This window comes from Diaphorina citri, unplaced genomic scaffold, assembly GCF_000475195.1.
Source record: "Diaphorina citri unplaced genomic scaffold, Diaci psyllid genome assembly version 1.1 scaffold3538, whole genome shotgun sequence".
NCBI lineage: Eukaryota > Metazoa > Arthropoda > Insecta > Hemiptera > Psyllidae > Diaphorina > Diaphorina citri.
In genome coordinates this window covers 4,388-21,426 of record NW_007380938.1, presented here as the reverse complement: position 1 = coordinate 21,426, position 17,039 = coordinate 4,388, and the positions used below count along the sequence as shown (strand labels likewise).

The following is a 17,039-nucleotide window of genomic DNA, read 5'->3' as shown; positions in this document are numbered from 1 at the left end:
AGCTACCTGAAAATTCCATTCTATTCTATCTAAATAATTAAACTAAACTAAACCCCCTGTATTAGAAAATAACAGGTATAATGAATTAATGATTCCTATGGTATTCAAATTCAACTTTACTATTTCATGGTAAAATCCACTATTTCATTCTTGAAGGCTTTCAGGATTATGATATGGGATTATGAATGTTATTATGGTATGAAAATATTTCTGAAGTACCCTCCGTGACCGAGTAGGTATCACATGAGGTCCCGAGTTCAATTTCCGGTGATGCTCTACGGGTTGGGTGGTAGAGAATGTCTTGGATTAGGCTTGCTTATGGCCAAGTCCACAAATTGAGTTTAAACTCGCTTCAATTTTAACTCTTGGATTAAGCAATTTGATTGGTTGATTTTTAAAAATTTAGCCAATCAGATGATTGCTTAAGGAATTTACCTTAAATAGGTGTTAGCCACAAAATCATCATCAAATCTTGAGTCGTTCCAGAAATGGGTCGATTATGAACAAAGCCTCTCCACCATTTTCTACATATATCTTTGAACTTTTTTTCGTTAATTACAATTGTTGGATCTAAACCTCTTTTTTCTATGTCTTTATGGATCATATCTATCCATCGCAGTCTCGGGCGACCCCTTCGTCTTCACCCTTCCATTTCCAGATGAAACATTCTTGAAGGTATTCTCTTTTCACCTAGTCTTCTCATATGTCCGTACCATTGTAATCTCGACCTCTCGATCCTCTCTTGTACTTTTTTGACACCCGCTATTCTTCTTGATTCCTCGTTTCTTACTCTATCTCTCCTTGTTTTCCCAATCATACTTCGTACAAAGCGCATTTCAGCGGCTTGGAGTCTACTCTCATCCTTCCTCTTCATAACCCACGTCTCTGCAGTCTGCAGCATATTATATTGCACATTGCATACTTACTTAATTTTCAGGCATTCATACAATTATTCAACCTTGTTATGGTGGTGGTCACACTCAGAATTTAAACTCAGTTTACTTTTTAATATGGGCAATCTGATTGATTGATCTCGACATTTTCAGCCAATCAGATTTGCTTAATCCAAGAGTTAGGTAAATATCACACCATGTGATCAAGTGACATGGACTGTTATCCATAATATTTCAAGGGACTTACGTACTTGAGTTTATGAAGACGGGATGGTTAGCAGTAAAAACGCGCGATCCTTGATTGAAGTTATAGATTTGGCGGAAGGATGGTAAATATCACACCATGTGATCAAGTGACATGGACTGTTATCCATAATATTTCAAGGGACTTACGTACTTGAGTTTATGAAGACGGGGTGGTTAGCAGTAAAAACGTGCGATCCTTGATTGAAGTTGTAGATTTGGCGGAAGGAAGAATGTTTTTTTCTTCTTAAGAGGGTTAATAGAGAGAAATGTAAGAACGGAGGTCTTATTAACCAGAAATCGAAAACAGAAGGACAGGATAAGAGAAAGCCAGCCGTTTCGAAAACGAACCTTATCTTTTTAGGAAAAATCTCGCCCCGGGCGAGAATCGAACTCGTGACCGAGTGCTTACAAGGCTGGTGCACTACCTTATCTTTGAAAGTAATTGTGCAAGAGTAAATGAGAGGTATTGAACTATTGACTCTTTCTTTATTTAGATTTATTAGAGTATTATACCTATACCTACCTACGTAGTTATCAATATCAACATTATCATGTTTCCTGTAGATGTGCAAAGACCTGGCAACGTCTTACGATAGAATACGAAGAACGTATTGGGATTACGTAGCGCGAGGTATTGTCCAATCACAAGAGAAAACTAATGAGGTCAACCACACAGCTAGTGCCTCGCCCAATGAGATAAGCCCAGACACAAATCAGCCTGAAGTAACCGATGGAAATCTAAGTGAAATATCAACTCCAGTTTCTGCTACTCCGACGTAAAATGATCAGGGTAATGATTTACACATTGGAATCGTTTCGAGTCCTGATTTGGGCACACAAAATCAGTTGGTGTTTATAAAAAAAAATTCCCCTTCAGAGACATTTTAATACGGGGGCGGGATGCTTCAAATTGACAGGGGGCCCCTTAAATGTTCCTTCTTGGCCCCTTAACCCATTTGCGCCCAAATTAATTTTTGGGGAGTGGAAAGTCAGTAATCAGTACTGTACTTAATACAAATTAAGGAAGACTGTGTCCTACGTTGCTTTGATAGTCTAAATAAAACATTTTGTAGGTATGGAATAAAAAAAAAAATTGTTTGCTAAAAAAAAAATAATAATAATAATAAGTTATGGTTTGTATTTATCTTGGCAACGACATTTGTGACAAGCATTTTGAATTTCTACCTATGGTTATAATAGTATACATTATTGTACAAAATAAATAAAAAATGGCTAGCCAACTAGCCATTGCCATCTAGCCATCTAATCAAACAGAAAACCGTCTACCAATTTCTTTTATCCCCCTCCCTCTCTTAAACCCCCTTTTCTTCTACCAATATTCCTCTCTTTTTTTTACACTTTAATAAATAAACTTTGAAAACGGGATACCATGTCATCCCGGAAAATGGGGATACATATTATACGAGTAAGAGTGACTTAACTAAATACAGAACTTTATTGATGGAAAAGAGTCAACATGTTTTGTATCTCATGATGTCATCCTTTCACTTTAATAAATAGATATATCAATAACTAATGAAAGAATATCATTAATTTGTTCTATCTCTTTTTTTTTCTCGTTTGTTAGGGGAGGAGCCCTTTCCCTTTTTCTAGCAATACTCATGATGTCATCCTTTCACTTTAATAAATAGATATATCAATAACTAATGAAAGAATATCATTAATTTGTTCTATCTCTTTTTTTTTTTCTCTCGTTTGTTAGGGGGGAGCCCTTTCCCTTTTCCCTTCTTCTAGCAATGTTTCTCATTCGTTATGCTCGGTTTTATTTTCCCTTCTTCCCCTTTTTCTTCTTCTTCTGTAGATCAGGCCAGGGGAATCCGCGACACTTGAGTAGGTCCTGAACGTTATGACACGTGAAGTAAGCGTTCTCCATAGCGTGCTCATTGAATATGTCTACGTTGCTTCGAGTTTTGCCTTTGCTTTCACCTGTGAGTAGAAAAACAAATTTGTTTTATGTCTTTTTTTATGATTACTTTTAAAGGACAAAGGGTTTTTCGTTTTAGACCTGACAGAAACATGTCTCTGGTTCTTTAAAGTTTTGTCTAATTCGGTTAACTCTGGTTAAATGGAACTAAAGAAAAAGCCCGGTTCCAAACCAAGGTGAACAAGTTCGGATTACTTTTAAAGGACAAAGGGTTTTTCGTTTTAGACCTGACAGAAACATGTCACTGGTTCTTTAAAGTTTTGTCTAATTCGGTTAAACGGAACTAAAGAAAAAGCCCGGTTCCAAACCAAGGTGAGCAAGTTCGGTTAGCTTAACAAAAATTGAAATTTTAGCTTTGAATAAACTTCGTTAGGTTTGTTCAGCTACATAAGCTAAACAAAAATTGACTATAGAAGAAAGACTATTTGGATAATGAAACTATTGATTAGTGTTTCCAGTCTATCGATTAAGAAGAATCGACCCAATGTGGTCACACAAAATAGCAGTTAACAGCGTTCTTGAGCCATAGAATTGCGGATTTAAACTACATATTTTGTAAGCATCTGCAACCGATTATAGCCTTGGTCTCGTGGTTATATGACATTGGTTAAGCAAATAAGCAGCCTTACTTAAGCTACGTCAAATCATTATGTGAAAAGTCATGCACTCACCAGTCTTACGAACAGCTTTCTGGGCTTGTCTTAAGTCGTTCCAGAAATGGGTCGATTATGAACAAAGCCTCTCCACCATTTTCTACATATATCTTTGATCTTTTCTTCGTTAATTACGATTGTTGGATCTAAACCTCTTTTTTCTATGTCTTTATGGATCATATCTTCTATCCATCGCAGTCTCGGGCGACCCCTCCATCTTCTCCCTTCCATTTCCAGATGAAACATTCTTGAAGGTATTCTATTTTCATCTAGTCTTCTCATATGACCGTACCATTGTAATCTCGACCTCTCAATCCTCTCTTGTACTTTTTCGACATTCTTCTTGATTCCTCGTTTCTTACTCTATCTATCCTTCTTTTCCCAATCATACTTCGTACGAAGCGCATTTCAGCGGCTTGGAGTCTACTCTCATCCTTCCTCTTCATAACCCACGTCTCTGCAGAGTCTGCAGCATAATGTACCTATGTGATTGGTTGATTTTTAAAAATTTAGCCAATCAGATGATTGCTTAAGGAATTTACCTTAAATAGGTGTTAGCCACAAAATCATCATCATCATCAAATCTCAAGTCCTTCCAGAAATGGGTGGACTATGAACAAAGCCTCTCCACCATGTTCTACGTATATCTTTGAACTTTTCTTCGTTAATTGCAATTTTATTGTTGGATCTAAACCTCTTTTTTCTATGTCTTTATGGATCATATCTATCCATCGCAGTCTCGGGCGACCCCTTCATCTTCTCCCTTCCATTTCCAGATGAAACATTCTTGAAGGTATTCTATTTTCATCTAGTCTTCTCATATGTCCGTACCATTGTAATCTCGACCTCTCAATCCTCTCTTGTACTTTTTCGACACCCGCTGTGACCTGCTATTCTTCTTGATTCCTCGTTTCTTACTCTATCTCTCCTTCTTTTCCCAATCATACTTCGTACAAAGCGCATTTCAGCGGCTTGGAGTCTACTCTCATCCTTCCCCTTCATAACCCACGTCTCTGCAGAGTCTACAGCATAATATATGTGCTAATTGGAACAAAATAAAAATGTAGAAAAATAATTGTATTATATTTCACATTGCATACTTACTTACGCATAATGTACCTATGTATGTGATAATTGGAACAAAATAAAAATGTAGAAAAATAATTGTATTATATTGCACATTGCATACTTACTTAATTTTCAGGCATTCATACAATTATTCAACCTTGTTATGGTGGTGGTAAACTCAGTTTACTTTTTAATATGGGCAATCTGATTGGTTAATCTCGACATTTTCAGCCAATCAGATTTGCTTAATCCAAGAGTTAAACTTAAACCGCGTTTAAACACTGATTGTGGCCCCGGCCATTAATCTTGTAGTAGGGATTTTGCATTTTGCCCCTTAACACTTCAAAAACCCTCCATCTTTTTTGTGACTTTGAAATCTGTTGAACCGAAGCTTTTGTGACCTATAAAAAAGTTCTCCTAGCTAATAAAGAATAATAAATTTGAAAAATATTAATTTACGGGACAAAAAAGTGCGAACGACGAGGGAATATTTAACTTGTTAGAAAATTGTATAAAAATTACAAAAAAAAGCCATTCACCCTCCTCATTCCTCTCTTCTTTCAAATTAAAATATGATAAATTGAGAAGAGAAACAACCCCGTCCTTGCTTCGTACTATTACTGTCTACCGCGGCTGTTCTACTACCTAACCTCTTCTGGGCTTTCAAGATAGCAACGAGTGTCCAGAAAAATATTAATTTACGGGACAAAAAAGTGCGAACGACGAGGGAATATTTAACTTGTTAGAAAATTGTATAAAAATTACAAAAAAAAAGCCATTCACCCTCCTCATTCCTCTCTTCTTTCAAATTAAAATATGATAAATTGAGGAGAGAAACAACCCCCTCCTTGCTTCGGGATTAGGGGAAGTAAAAGGAAGGGAATGAACAAGCTGCGCCCGTCCCTCCGGGAATTTTTTAGCCCGTAGTTTATTCGATCGTGATTAGAGAAAATCAGTACCTACATATGTTTAATATTCAGTTTATTATTATTCTACCTAATTTGTTTAATATTCAGTTTATTATTATTCTTGATTTGATTTTACTTTCATGTATAATGATTTAAAATCACGACTAGAGCGCTAGAGCCCGTTCTCCCTTTATTCCCAATATAATGTTTAAGTCATCCATCAATTTATTGGCCTTGCTCGGCGTAGCTTACATAGGGGACGCTAAAACCGGTCTTAAATTATCGACTGAAGTGTTATCTATAAAAAGTTTTCCTGAGTTTATAGGTCGTCGCGACAAATTTCGAGATCAGAGCTCATTTGTGTGAGAAAATGTGAAAAAAATCCCCCAAAAAAAAGCAGTTTTTTTTTGCTTTTTGATTTTCTGGACTAAATTTGCACCACCACTTTCGTTTTCCTGGTAAAAAGACCTTTAATTTGATATATAGGTCGACCAGGTTTGGACAAGTTCTTCTAAGGGGACAGATGACAGACAGGCAGACACCGAAGAGAATACAATAGCCCGTCCACTATACCTTTTATTATTACTATTGTAATTTAATAAAAGAAGGACGGGCTAAAAAGGGGAAGGAAGAAGAAGAAGAGAAGATAGAGTGGGAAGAGATAGGGGAGAGGGGATGCAGAGATACTAGCTGAGGGAGGGAGAGAGACTCGCTTTGAGTTTATAGGTCGTCGCGACAAATTTCGAGATCAGAGCTCATTTGTGTGAGAAAATGTGAAAAAAAAATCCCCCAAAAAAACAGTTTTTTTTTTTTTGTTTTTTGGCTTTTTGATTTTCTGGACAAAATTTGCACCACCACTTTCGTTTTCCTGGTAAAAAGACCTTTAATTTGATATAAAGAGGACAGACAGACAGGCAGACACCGAAGAGAATACAATAGCCCGTCCACTATACCTTTTATTATTACTATTGTAATTTAATAAAGGAATTTCTGGACTAAATTTGCACCACCACTTTCGTTTTCCTGGTAAAAAGACCTTTAATTTGATATATAGGTCGACCAGGTTTGGAGAAGTTCTTCTAAGGGGACAGACAGACAGGCAGGCAGACACCGAAGAGAATACAATAGCCCGTCCACTATACCTTTTATTATTACTATTGTAATTTAATAAAAGAAGGACGGGCTAAAAAGGGGAAGGAAGAAGAAGAGAAGATAGAGTGGGAAGAGATAGGGGAGAGGGGATGCAGAGAGAGATACTAGCTGAGGGAGGGAGAGAGGAGGAGGGGAAATTGTTGCGTGAGTAGTGGTAAATTTGCTAATGAGGGAGAAGATAGAGAAAGGTAGATAGGAAAGGCATTGAAGGGAAAAGGGGAATTATTTAGAGTAGAATAAGAGGAAGGGAGAAAGAGAGAGAGAGGGGGGGGGAGAAAGGGAGAAAGAGATAGCAACAACGGAAGGACATTGAAGGAGGAGGGGAATAATTTAAAACGGAATTTAAGGTACGGAGTTATTTAGAGTAGAATAAGAGGAAGGGAGAAAGAGAGAGAGAGGGGGGGGGAGAAAGGGAGAAAGAGATAGCAACAACGGAAGGACATTGAAGGAGGAGGAGGGGAATAATTTAGAACGGAATTTAAGGTAGGGAGAAAAGAGAGAGGAACATGGGAGGTAGGGAATAGAGAGAGAAGTTAATAGGAGGTAGAGAGAAAGAAAAAAGGTAAAAGGAGGGGAAAGGAGAGGGATGTGATTTAGTGGGAGAGAAAATGAGGTAGGGAAATAAATGAGGTAGGGAAATAACACGGGTAGAGGGGGATAACAGGAGACATTTATGAGTAATGACTTATTATTATTAATTAACCCCCGGTGAGCCAAAAGTCCCTTCGTCACCAAATGGCCACGTCTTGGGGGTTTCCTTTGTAATAAAACTTTTGAAAAGAGTTTTCAGGCCCTAACAGTAGATTAAGTATTGTGGTCAAATCCTCAAATTATATTGAGGACCAAATGGACCTCGGCTGGGATTGAACCCACGCCTTCCTGTTTAGGCGAGCATTGGTACCCAAGTCGGTTATATCACCTCTGATTTATCACCATAAAGGTGCAGGTTTTTTTTTCCAAGGAAAAGCTGATGCCTATGCCAAGTAAGTGCTCTTCTAACATTGCTCTCTCTCTCCCTTCTCCCTCCTCTCTCTCTCTCTCTCTCTCTCTCTCTCTCTCTCCTCTTCCCCCTTCTCAGTATAAAATGAGTACAATAAATAATATTTCAGGTTCAGCGTTGAATATTAAAATGCTAATTAAAAATACACACACACCTTTTGTCCCGTTCAGACCTTCTGGATGACGATGACGGGGGAATACTGGAATACGAAACCTAGGTACATAGGTAGAACAAAAACTGTACCCGGCTCATATTTACGCTAGCATAAGGGACCTTTAGTTAGTAGAGCCTTAATTAAAAAATGCCTCCTCTGGGTAAGAAAATTTGTTTGGCTTGTGTTTTTGCTGATGCTTCGTAAAAAAGAAAAAAAATGTCTACCTACATGTAATAGGTTAGGTAAGTATAGGTACTTAGCTAAGCAGGTGTAGCTTAGCTGACTTAGCTTAGTGATCTACTCGTATGTAGGCAGTAGAGCCTAATTAAAAAATGCCTCCTCTGGGTAAGAAAATTTGTTTGGCTTGTGTTTTTGCTGATGCTTCGTAAAAAAGAAAAAAATGTCTACCTACATGTAATAGGTTAGGTAAGTAGGTACTTAGCTAAGCAGGTGTAGCTTAGCTGACTTAGCTTAGTAATCTACTCGTATGTAGGTATGCATCAAGTTACCCACTGCAGTAGACGTAGGGAATAATAATAATAGTGCTTATTTATACTGCTCGAATAGGACTGAAAAGTCCCTTTACTCCAGCAGTAGGCCACTACTATTAGTGTGGTCAAATTCTCAAATATTGAGGATAAAATTCCATACCTCGACTGGGATTGAACCCACGCCCTCCTGTTTACCAGGCGAACGCCAGAGAGAGACAGAAAGACAGGAGGAAGAGAGAGAGAGAGAGAGGGAGGAATAGTTAAGTCACCTAGGGGTTAATGATATACTTGAGACGAAGAAGACTGAAATTTTATGAACTTTTTTTATGGCAAATCAATTTCTAAAAGTTCCATAAAATTTAAAGTCTTTATACTCTTAATACGTACGTAAGTAGGTAATGTAGGTATTATTCTGTTCCCTTATCTTTCACTCAACCCGATACTTATTTTGTTTTCTGTAGGCATGTTCTGTGAGGCTTTCCGCTAATTGCGAGTCCGTTTATTGCTCCTCTTTCTTCTCCTTTTGTGTATCTATTGCGCTTGTACCTTCCTTCGATGTTTGTGTTTCCATTTTCTTGTTCATTACATCCTAATTTGCTTTCCAAATTAATTGACATTGGATGTTTTTTTAATGAGCTTTTGGCGATGCTGAATTCAAATTTGAGATTTCTTTTATTTTTCATATCTTGTAACTTTTGTTTAAGTTTATTATTACTTTCTATTTTTTTTTGTTAAAAATGGAACCTTATTAACTCGTCTACTAGACGATTTAGTCAACGCTGCCGCTGGCTAGGTCGTCATGCTGTCTTAAGGTGTGTCCACACATAATCGAACGGCCATCAATCGACATCGACTGAACCGGCCACATCACTACCTCAACAACATAATAATTATGTAGTTTTCATCGTTTCGATCGATTATGTTTGGACACACCTTTATCTGTAAATAAACATTTATAAGTGGGGGAAGCATAAAAAACTCCCTACACCACTAGCTAGCCCTCCTTCGCCAATCTCTCTCTCTTCATCCCTCTCCCTCCCCTTTCTCTCTCTCTCTTCATCCCTCTCCCTCCCCTCTCTCTCTCTCTCCCTCCCTATCTCTTCGTCCTTCTCTCCCTATCTCGTCATCCCTCTCTCTTTCTCCCTTTCTCTTCATCCCTCTCTCCCTCCCTCACCTTTCCCTCAATGTGCCCTTTTCATATAATCCTCGCCACTTCAATTTCAATAAGTACCAAAGCTGATTGCCCTCTCTCTCTCTCTCTCTCTCGCCCCTCCCTTCTCTCTCTCTTTCTCTTTTCTCTTCCGCTCTCTTTCTTCATTCGTTGTAATTCGAAAACAAAACAAACCAAACAGAAATACAAACAAGTATATCTACAATATCTACATAGATTATAATTTATTACACAAGTATAAACAGGAACGCAGTCAGTAACTTTAACATCAGTCAGTCAGTAGCTTTGTATCGGTTGATCAGGTCCCCACCCCCGGGGAACTCGGAAGTTAAGCGCCGTTGAGCTTGGTGTGTACCTGTATGGGTGACCGACCGCGTGGGGCTAGTTATTTCGGGACGCTTTTCGCCTTGTGAAGACATTTGAGTGAAAAAAGATAGTAGTTTGTAGAAAATATCTAAATAAATAATTTTGACCTGTATTGAAGTCGAATATTTTTGTTTTTCCTAACTTTCACCCTTTACTTGAGTTCACTGTCTGTGGATTTTTCTGGTACTCAAGTAAAGGGATAAAACGAGGCCTGTACTTAAGTACCTAACCTACTCAGATGTAGGTACACATACTTAGTATACACTGTATACAGACCACTGAATATAAAATCTACCTACTCGTTACATTCAATTAAAACACATGTAGATTATAGGTACCTAGGTATTAAAGAATAATAATTATAATAACATGTAAGTATTCAGGGTGGGTTAAGTTGAAAGGGTGTCATAGTATGTCAGAGTCTTGATTTTGGCCAGTGATGATGAGGGTGTCTGGTGAAAATATAATTCAGTCTTGCACGAACTTTCAACTAAAAATGTTCTCTTCCTTATTTTCTGTAAACTAAAACAAAGGGTAAGAAACAAGTAGGTAGCAGTTTAATTGACATTAAACTTAGGATTTTAAAGTTAGTCCAGTAGATATCTTAATGCAATCGTTTAAACATAAAGTTTAAATTCAAAGTGTGGTCTTGGATTAAGCAATCTTGATTGGCTAAAAATTTTGAAATGAACCAATGAGAGGTTCTGGTGCAAATATAATTCAGTCTTGCACGAACTTTCAACTAAAATGTTCTCTTCCTTATTTTCTGTAAACTAAAACATGGTGTCAGGTGTGCTAACTTTGCATTTTTTTGTCTGTTTGAGATATCTGTGATTAAGACTCCTTTGTGGAAGATTAGTATAGCAATGACAGACATGGATCATCAACAACTGATGGATTTGATTGCAAGAGAAATTGATCGACGTACTTCTCAGTTGATGAATGAGAACATCAGACTGCAACAACAGTGTGAAACTGAGAAGGTGTTGAAACAACAAGTCATCAATATCCCGTGTCCCAGTCCTTTGGATCTCAGTGGCAATGTGAGGGACAATAACAATTTTTCACACGGATGTGGAAGGAGTACCTAGTGGCCAGTGGGACAGAGAAAGAACCAGAGAAGAAGAAAGTGGCATTACTGATGAATGTCATTGGATGTGAAGCAGCAAAGATCGTGTTCAAGATAGTCAACATAGAAGAAGAGGGAATCACAACAGATAAAGTGTTAGAAGCGTTGAAGAAGAAGATGAGTCCTGAAATCAATGTAAGATATGAGAGGTTCGTCTTCAATTCAATGAAACAGGAAGAGGAAGAAGATTATCAAACGTACTTCATGAGACTGAATGATCAGATCAAGTTATGCGAATACAAAGCAATGGAAGAAGAAATCATGATTGACAAGATTATATGCTCCATCAAGAACATGAAAATGAAAGAAAAGCTGTGGTTGAGAGAAAATTTGAAGCTTACAGATGTGGTGCAGATGTGTAAGGCAGATGAAGAATCAAAGAAGCAATTGGAAAACATGAGTGGGAAAGTGAATGATATCAACAAGATCAAGTCAACTACATTCCCAGCATCAGCAACAAGCAAGAAGTGTCCATATTGTGGTGGACAATGGCACTCATCGCTCCTGAAATGTCCAGCCAAGAATAAAACTTGTTTCAAGTGTAACAAGAAAGGCCATTTTTCTCATGTTTGTCATGGTGAAGCGGTCCTGAAAGAAGTTACTCGTGCCAGCGCCAGTGAAAATGACAACGATGTACTGAAAATTGAGAAATCTGGAACAAACGGGGTTTACTCAAGCCTGAACTTTGTACTTGGCAATAGTAAGGTAAAATCAGTGAGATGTCAGCTAGATACAGGCGCTAGCTGTAATGTCATTGGACACAATCAATTGAAACAAATTCTGGGCAAAGGTGAGTGTGCATTATTAGATAACACCAGTGTGAAATTAAGAGCGTTTGGGGGAACACCCATAGCAGTGTTGGGAGCATTTACGCTCAAAGTGAGAAGATACAAGACCTTGTATAATATCTCGTTCATAGTGGTAGACAAGGATCATTGTCCATTATTATCAGCTGAAACATGTGAAACATTGAAATTAATTAAATATTGTAATGAAATTAACAGCGAATTTCAGTTGGAGAGACAAGACGTTCATTCCGATCCAATCATTAACGAATTTATGGATGTATTCGACGGCATTGGCAGAATGAAAGGAGATGTCGACATAGAGATTATAAATGGAAGAACACCAGTCAGACAGCCACCGAGAAGAATACCGATATCCATGCGAGAGGACCTGAAGAAAGAACTCGAGGATATGGAAAGAATGGGTATTATAAAAAAAAAAGAGACAGAATACACTGACTGGGTAAGTAACCTCACCATAGTCAGAAAAGATAATAAACAACTGAGAATATGTCTCGATCCCAGATTTCTTAATGAAGCTATTAAGGACACTAAACAACAGTTACCCACCTTAGATGAGGTATTACCAGAGTTAAATAATGCAAAGGTGTTTTCTACTGTGGATGCGAGAAAAGGGTTTTGGCAAGTAGTCCTATCTGAGGAAAGTAGTAAGCTCACTGCTTTCTGGACACCCTATGGGAAGTACCGGTATCTCCGCCTTCCTTTTGGAATCTCCACAGCAATGGAGATATTCCAACAGAAGATGTTGGAGGTGACAGCAGGTCTGAGTGGAATATATGTCTTAGCAGATGACATTCTGATAGTAGGGCGAGGAAATACGGATAGTGAGGCCCAAGAAAATCATGATAGAAATCTGAGAGCATTGTTGTTTAGACTACGCGAAGAAAATGTAAGGCTAAACATTGAAAAATTGAAATTAAAGCAGAGAGAAATTGTATTTTTTGGACATAGATTATCATCAGAAGGAGTGAGGCCTGATAGTAAGAAGGTATCAGCAATAACAGAGATGCCAAAACCTGAGAATAAAGAGGCAGTGCTAAGATTTCTAGGAATGGTGACATATTTATCTCGTTATATTCCAAACTTGTCCACACATGCCGAGCCATTACGTGAGTTAACAAGACTCAGTAGTGAATTCATCTGGGGTGAAAAACATGATTCAGCATTCAGCAAGCTAAAGACCATAATAGGACAATCCAGTAATTTAAAATACTTTGATGTCAACAGCGAAATCTACATTCAAACCGATGCTTCGGGTTTTGCGTTGGGATGTGCGCTCATGCAGAACGGATTTCCTATAGCGTATGCGTCTAAAACATTATCTAGCACACAAAGAAATTATGCACAAATCGAGAAGGAAATGTTGGCGATTGTCTTTGCGTGCAAGAAATTTGATCAATACATTTGTGGTAAGAAAGTGATCATAGAAACGGATCATAGCCCTTTGGTAAGTGTTTTTAAAAAATCTTTGCTGAAAACACCAAAGCGGCTCCAAAGTATGATTTTATCTCTTCAAAGATATAACCTCCTTATAAAATACAAGAGAGGGAAAGAAATGTATCTAGCTGATACATTGTCTCGTGCTCCAATCAGCATGGAAAATGACGAGAAACAGCTGGATGTGTATGAGCTTGACAGTTATGATCAGATCAGTACTGTAAACGAATTACAGCAAGGAATTCAGTATCTGGAAGACAGAAAAGCGTCCATTAGTGACAAGTCATTGGAAAAACTTAAAATTGAAACGAGAAAAGATAGTCAGCTACAAAGATTACACCAACAGATATTGAATGGATGGCCCGAGAATAAACAAAATGTGGATAACAGTTTGAAATGCTTCTGGAATTTCAGATCAGACCTCGTGATAGAAGATGATTTTATCCTCAAAGGGAATCAAATAATTGTCCCAAAATGTCTAAGGAAGGAGTTCTTGGACAAACTTCATTCTGGTCACCTTGGTGTGGAAGCAACTTTGAAACTGGCACGAGAAACGTTATTCTGGCCAGGTATCACGGAACAGGTACGAAACAAAGTATTGTCTTGTGAAACGTGTGCCAGGTTCGCGCCAAATCAAGCAAAGATCCAAATGATGAGCCACATCATACCAGAGAGCCCGTTTGAAGTGGTGAGCATGGACGTATTCGAGGTAACAATCAATAACAGGAAAAGAAGATTTCTTGTAACCGTAGACCACTACTCAGACTTCTTTGAGATTGACGAATTACCAGACATGACGGCAAGGAGCCTGATTGTGATTTGTAAGAGGAATTTTAGCAGATATGGTATCCCATCCCTTGTAATATCAGATAATGGCAGTAATTTTGTCAACAGGGAGTTCTCAGCATTCACAGAGGAATGGGAGTTCAGCCATAAGACAAGCAGTCCGTTTCATCAGCAGGGAAATGGAAAAGCAGAAGCAGCTGTTAAAATTGTGAAGCAACTGATACAGAAAGCCATCGCAGAGAATGTTGACTTCTATAAAATGTTGTTAGTATGGAGAAATACTCCTAATAAAGTGAACTTCAGCCCGGCACGTAGATTCATGTGTCGTTGGTTGCGATGTCAGGTACCCAATATACAGAAGTATCAACAAATCGTAAGTTCAGAAACAATTCAAAAGAATATACAGCATAATCGCATTGCAGCAGGAAAACAGTATAACAAACATACTGTACAAAGAAAACCTTTGGCGGTGTATCAACCCATTTGGTACAAAAAGAATCCATCTGATAAAGAATGGCAAAAAGGAACAATTATCGAAAAAGAAAACAACAGAGAATATCATATTAAAACTGAAAATGATAATGTTATAAGAAGGAATGAAATTCACATCAAACCAAGAATCTGTGGTCTACAAGAAGAGAATATAGAAGAAAAGTTGGATGATAGCAGTCAGGAAGAATATTTTGAAGCAGAAGATCAAGAAGGACAAGGGGATTCACAAGAAGACGAAGAGATGGAAGAGCAAAGAATTGAAGATGAAGAAGACCAGGAAGATGGAAATGAAGAAATAGAAGATGAGAGGGAAACAAAAATGGAGGAAGAAGTATATGTGCGTCCCAAGAGAATTATCAAGCAACCAAAGAAGTTTGACGATTATGTCATGTATAAATGATTTTGTTCAATTGTTTTTTTATGAAGAGAAGGGGATGTCATAGTATGTCAGAGTCTTGATTTTGGCCAGTGATGATGAGGGTGTCTGGTGAAAATATAATTCAGTCTTGCACGAACTTTCAACTAAAAATGTTCTCTTCCTTATTTTCTGTAAACTAAAACACTAGTTGCCAGAAAAATATTGTGAATCAAATTCTGCGATTTGAAAATTTAAACAATTCCAATGCGGGAATTAAAATCTATGTTCGTCATAACATGCTGACTTTTTTCCTTTCAGGTGTTATCAATTACAACTCTCCTGTGTTCCGAGAAGTCCTGAAAGCAAGTGTGAGATCAGGAAAAAACTCTATGCGGCAGTGACATTCGGACACGTAGAGTATAGACAAAGTCGCCACAATACGATTTGCCACACCTGACATTGACTGCTCATTGAAATTTGATTGCTGCCTAAACACTTGGGCCACTTCCGTATGTTACCAATACAAATTCTAACTAACACTGAAAACGAGGAATGTGACTTCAAGTTCGGACTTTTCCCGATTCAAGTAGGCATCCACAACGGAGCATCGACCCTAGGTCTGCCCAAGAGAAAATAAACAAACCTATGCCTAATCATAGATGTCTCAACGAGCCTTGACCATAGTACCTGACCCTTGCAAGCAAATAAGAAAATTCAGCTGAGTACTTTCTGGTGAGGGTCGATTGTCTTTGTCGACATTTATCCACTTCCTGAACCTGCAAAATTACCAAGTGTAATCTAAAGGAAAGCAGGACGTTCCAGTCTGCGTTGTGGATACGGTGGTCGAAATTGAATAGTCTACCCGTATGTGATGACTCACTAAGTCTCAGAGGCTCTTTCTAGCTGTATTAAACTAAGAACTGATTAAAATATCGAGGGTTAAGATCTAAGCACAGTTTCATCGTACGAAGCTCTTGTTGCATTCGCGGTGCGTATGTTTGAGGCACGTCCTAACACGAGGGATTGTCAAGAGAGTTTTATCGTTCCGAGATCAAGGTTGAATGACATGATAGATTGATGGTAGAAAGACAGTTCCTAATATGTTGTTATTTCTGAAGTTCATCTCAAATGTAACTGTCGTCCTCATCCTGCAGATTTTTTGGTTTCTTTTACTTATTACATATTTAGTAATCGGATCCATATAAAAATTCTTTTTTTATTTTCTTTTTCAAAGAGTGTTTTATGAGGGGAAGTGCCAAGGTCTTTATCCTCCCGAAAGACGGAAAGAGAGAAGGAAGACGGATTAAGAGAAAGCCCAGTCCGTTCCGAGAACCGAACCTTATCTGTTAAGGCTAAAGGATAAAGTTCGCGCCCCCGACGGTATCAATCGAAACCGCGATCCTAGGGCGTACACAAGCAGGTACGTAACCCTCACAAGCTAACCCAAAAAACCATTGGTCGACGTGATTAACTGTAAAAATGATAACTTCCGAATGGTGTATTACCATCACCCTATGTATATCGTCTCACACCCAAGTTAAAATTTTTGTGATTGTTACTCTGATTGTTGAAATAAGAAACGTATATTGTTTTGTAATTGGAATGAAAGAACGAGTATTGTTATTATGGACAGAAAACAAGTCAAATTGTAAGGAATTGGAATTTGAAAACAAGTTGCAACCACATAAAGAAATTACTTTATCCACATTTATTAAGCACCTCGTCCCGAAGGATAAGACCTCTCCACTTCTTACTCTACGCGAAGAAGAAAAATTTGTTCTGAAATCTACCCGTTTTAAAAACAAAATATTCAATAAACTACAAAAACATCAATATTTTTTTTTTTTGTATTGGACAAACGGTAAAAAAAAAAACGCTTTTACATTTTTATCCTAACAATATAATAGGAACTGCTTCTTGCGAAAATACGAGTAAATGCTCATTGAGTACAATAAATTAAAGAAGAAATCGGATCTTGTTTCGT

The 17,039-nt window shown here is 37.9% G+C and overlaps 2 protein-coding genes across 2 annotated transcripts; one reads left to right on the top strand and one right to left on the bottom strand.

Annotated features, from left to right (window-relative positions):
- Positions 1-2,844: 2,844 nt before the first annotated feature.
- On the bottom strand, positions 2,845-4,075 carry LOC113471985 (small lysine-rich protein 1). Its single transcript, XM_026831513.1, has 3 exons — positions 4,030-4,075; positions 3,756-3,779; positions 2,845-3,086 (listed from the first exon to the last, which is right to left on the bottom strand). The coding sequence occupies exons 1-3, from the start codon at positions 4,073-4,075 to the stop codon at positions 2,923-2,925; spliced, it is 234 nt and encodes a 77-aa protein (XP_026687314.1). The 3' UTR covers positions 2,845-2,922.
- A 6,838-nt stretch (positions 4,076-10,913) lies between these two features.
- On the top strand, positions 10,914-15,512 carry LOC103520369 (uncharacterized protein K02A2.6-like). The gene is made up of 3 exons (XM_008485456.1): positions 10,914-11,090; positions 11,132-14,946; positions 15,374-15,512. Exons 1-3 carry the CDS (start codon positions 10,914-10,916, stop codon positions 15,510-15,512), a joined length of 4,131 nt encoding a protein of 1,376 aa, XP_008483678.1.
- Positions 15,513-17,039: the final 1,527 nt, after the last annotated feature.

What these genes read in the sequence shown, in the direction of transcription:
- LOC103520369 (XM_008485456.1), top strand. Translation starts at nt 10,914, where the DNA reads ATGACAGACATGGATCATCAACAACTGATGGATTTGATTGCAAGAGAA. An exon ending in CTTTGGATCTCAGTGGCAAT is followed by an intron (nt 11,091 to 11,131) that starts GTGAGGGACAAT and finishes ATGTGGAAGGAG; the next exon opens with TACCTAGTGGCCAGTGGGAC. An exon ending in GAAGACGAAGAGATGGAAGA is followed by an intron (nt 14,947 to 15,373) that starts GCAAAGAATTGA and finishes TTTTCCTTTCAG; the next exon opens with GTGTTATCAATTACAACTCT.
- LOC113471985 (XM_026831513.1), bottom strand. Translation starts at nt 4,075, where the DNA reads ATGTCGAAAAAGTACAAGAGAGGATTGAGAGGTCGAGATTACAATG. An exon ending in GAGAGGTCGAGATTACAATG is followed by an intron (nt 3,780 to 4,029) that starts GTACGGTCATAT and finishes ACTTAAGACAAG; the next exon opens with CCCAGAAAGCTGTTCGTAAG. An exon ending in GAAAGCTGTTCGTAAGACTG is followed by an intron (nt 3,087 to 3,755) that starts GTGAGTGCATGA and finishes TTCTACTCACAG; the next exon opens with GTGAAAGCAAAGGCAAAACT.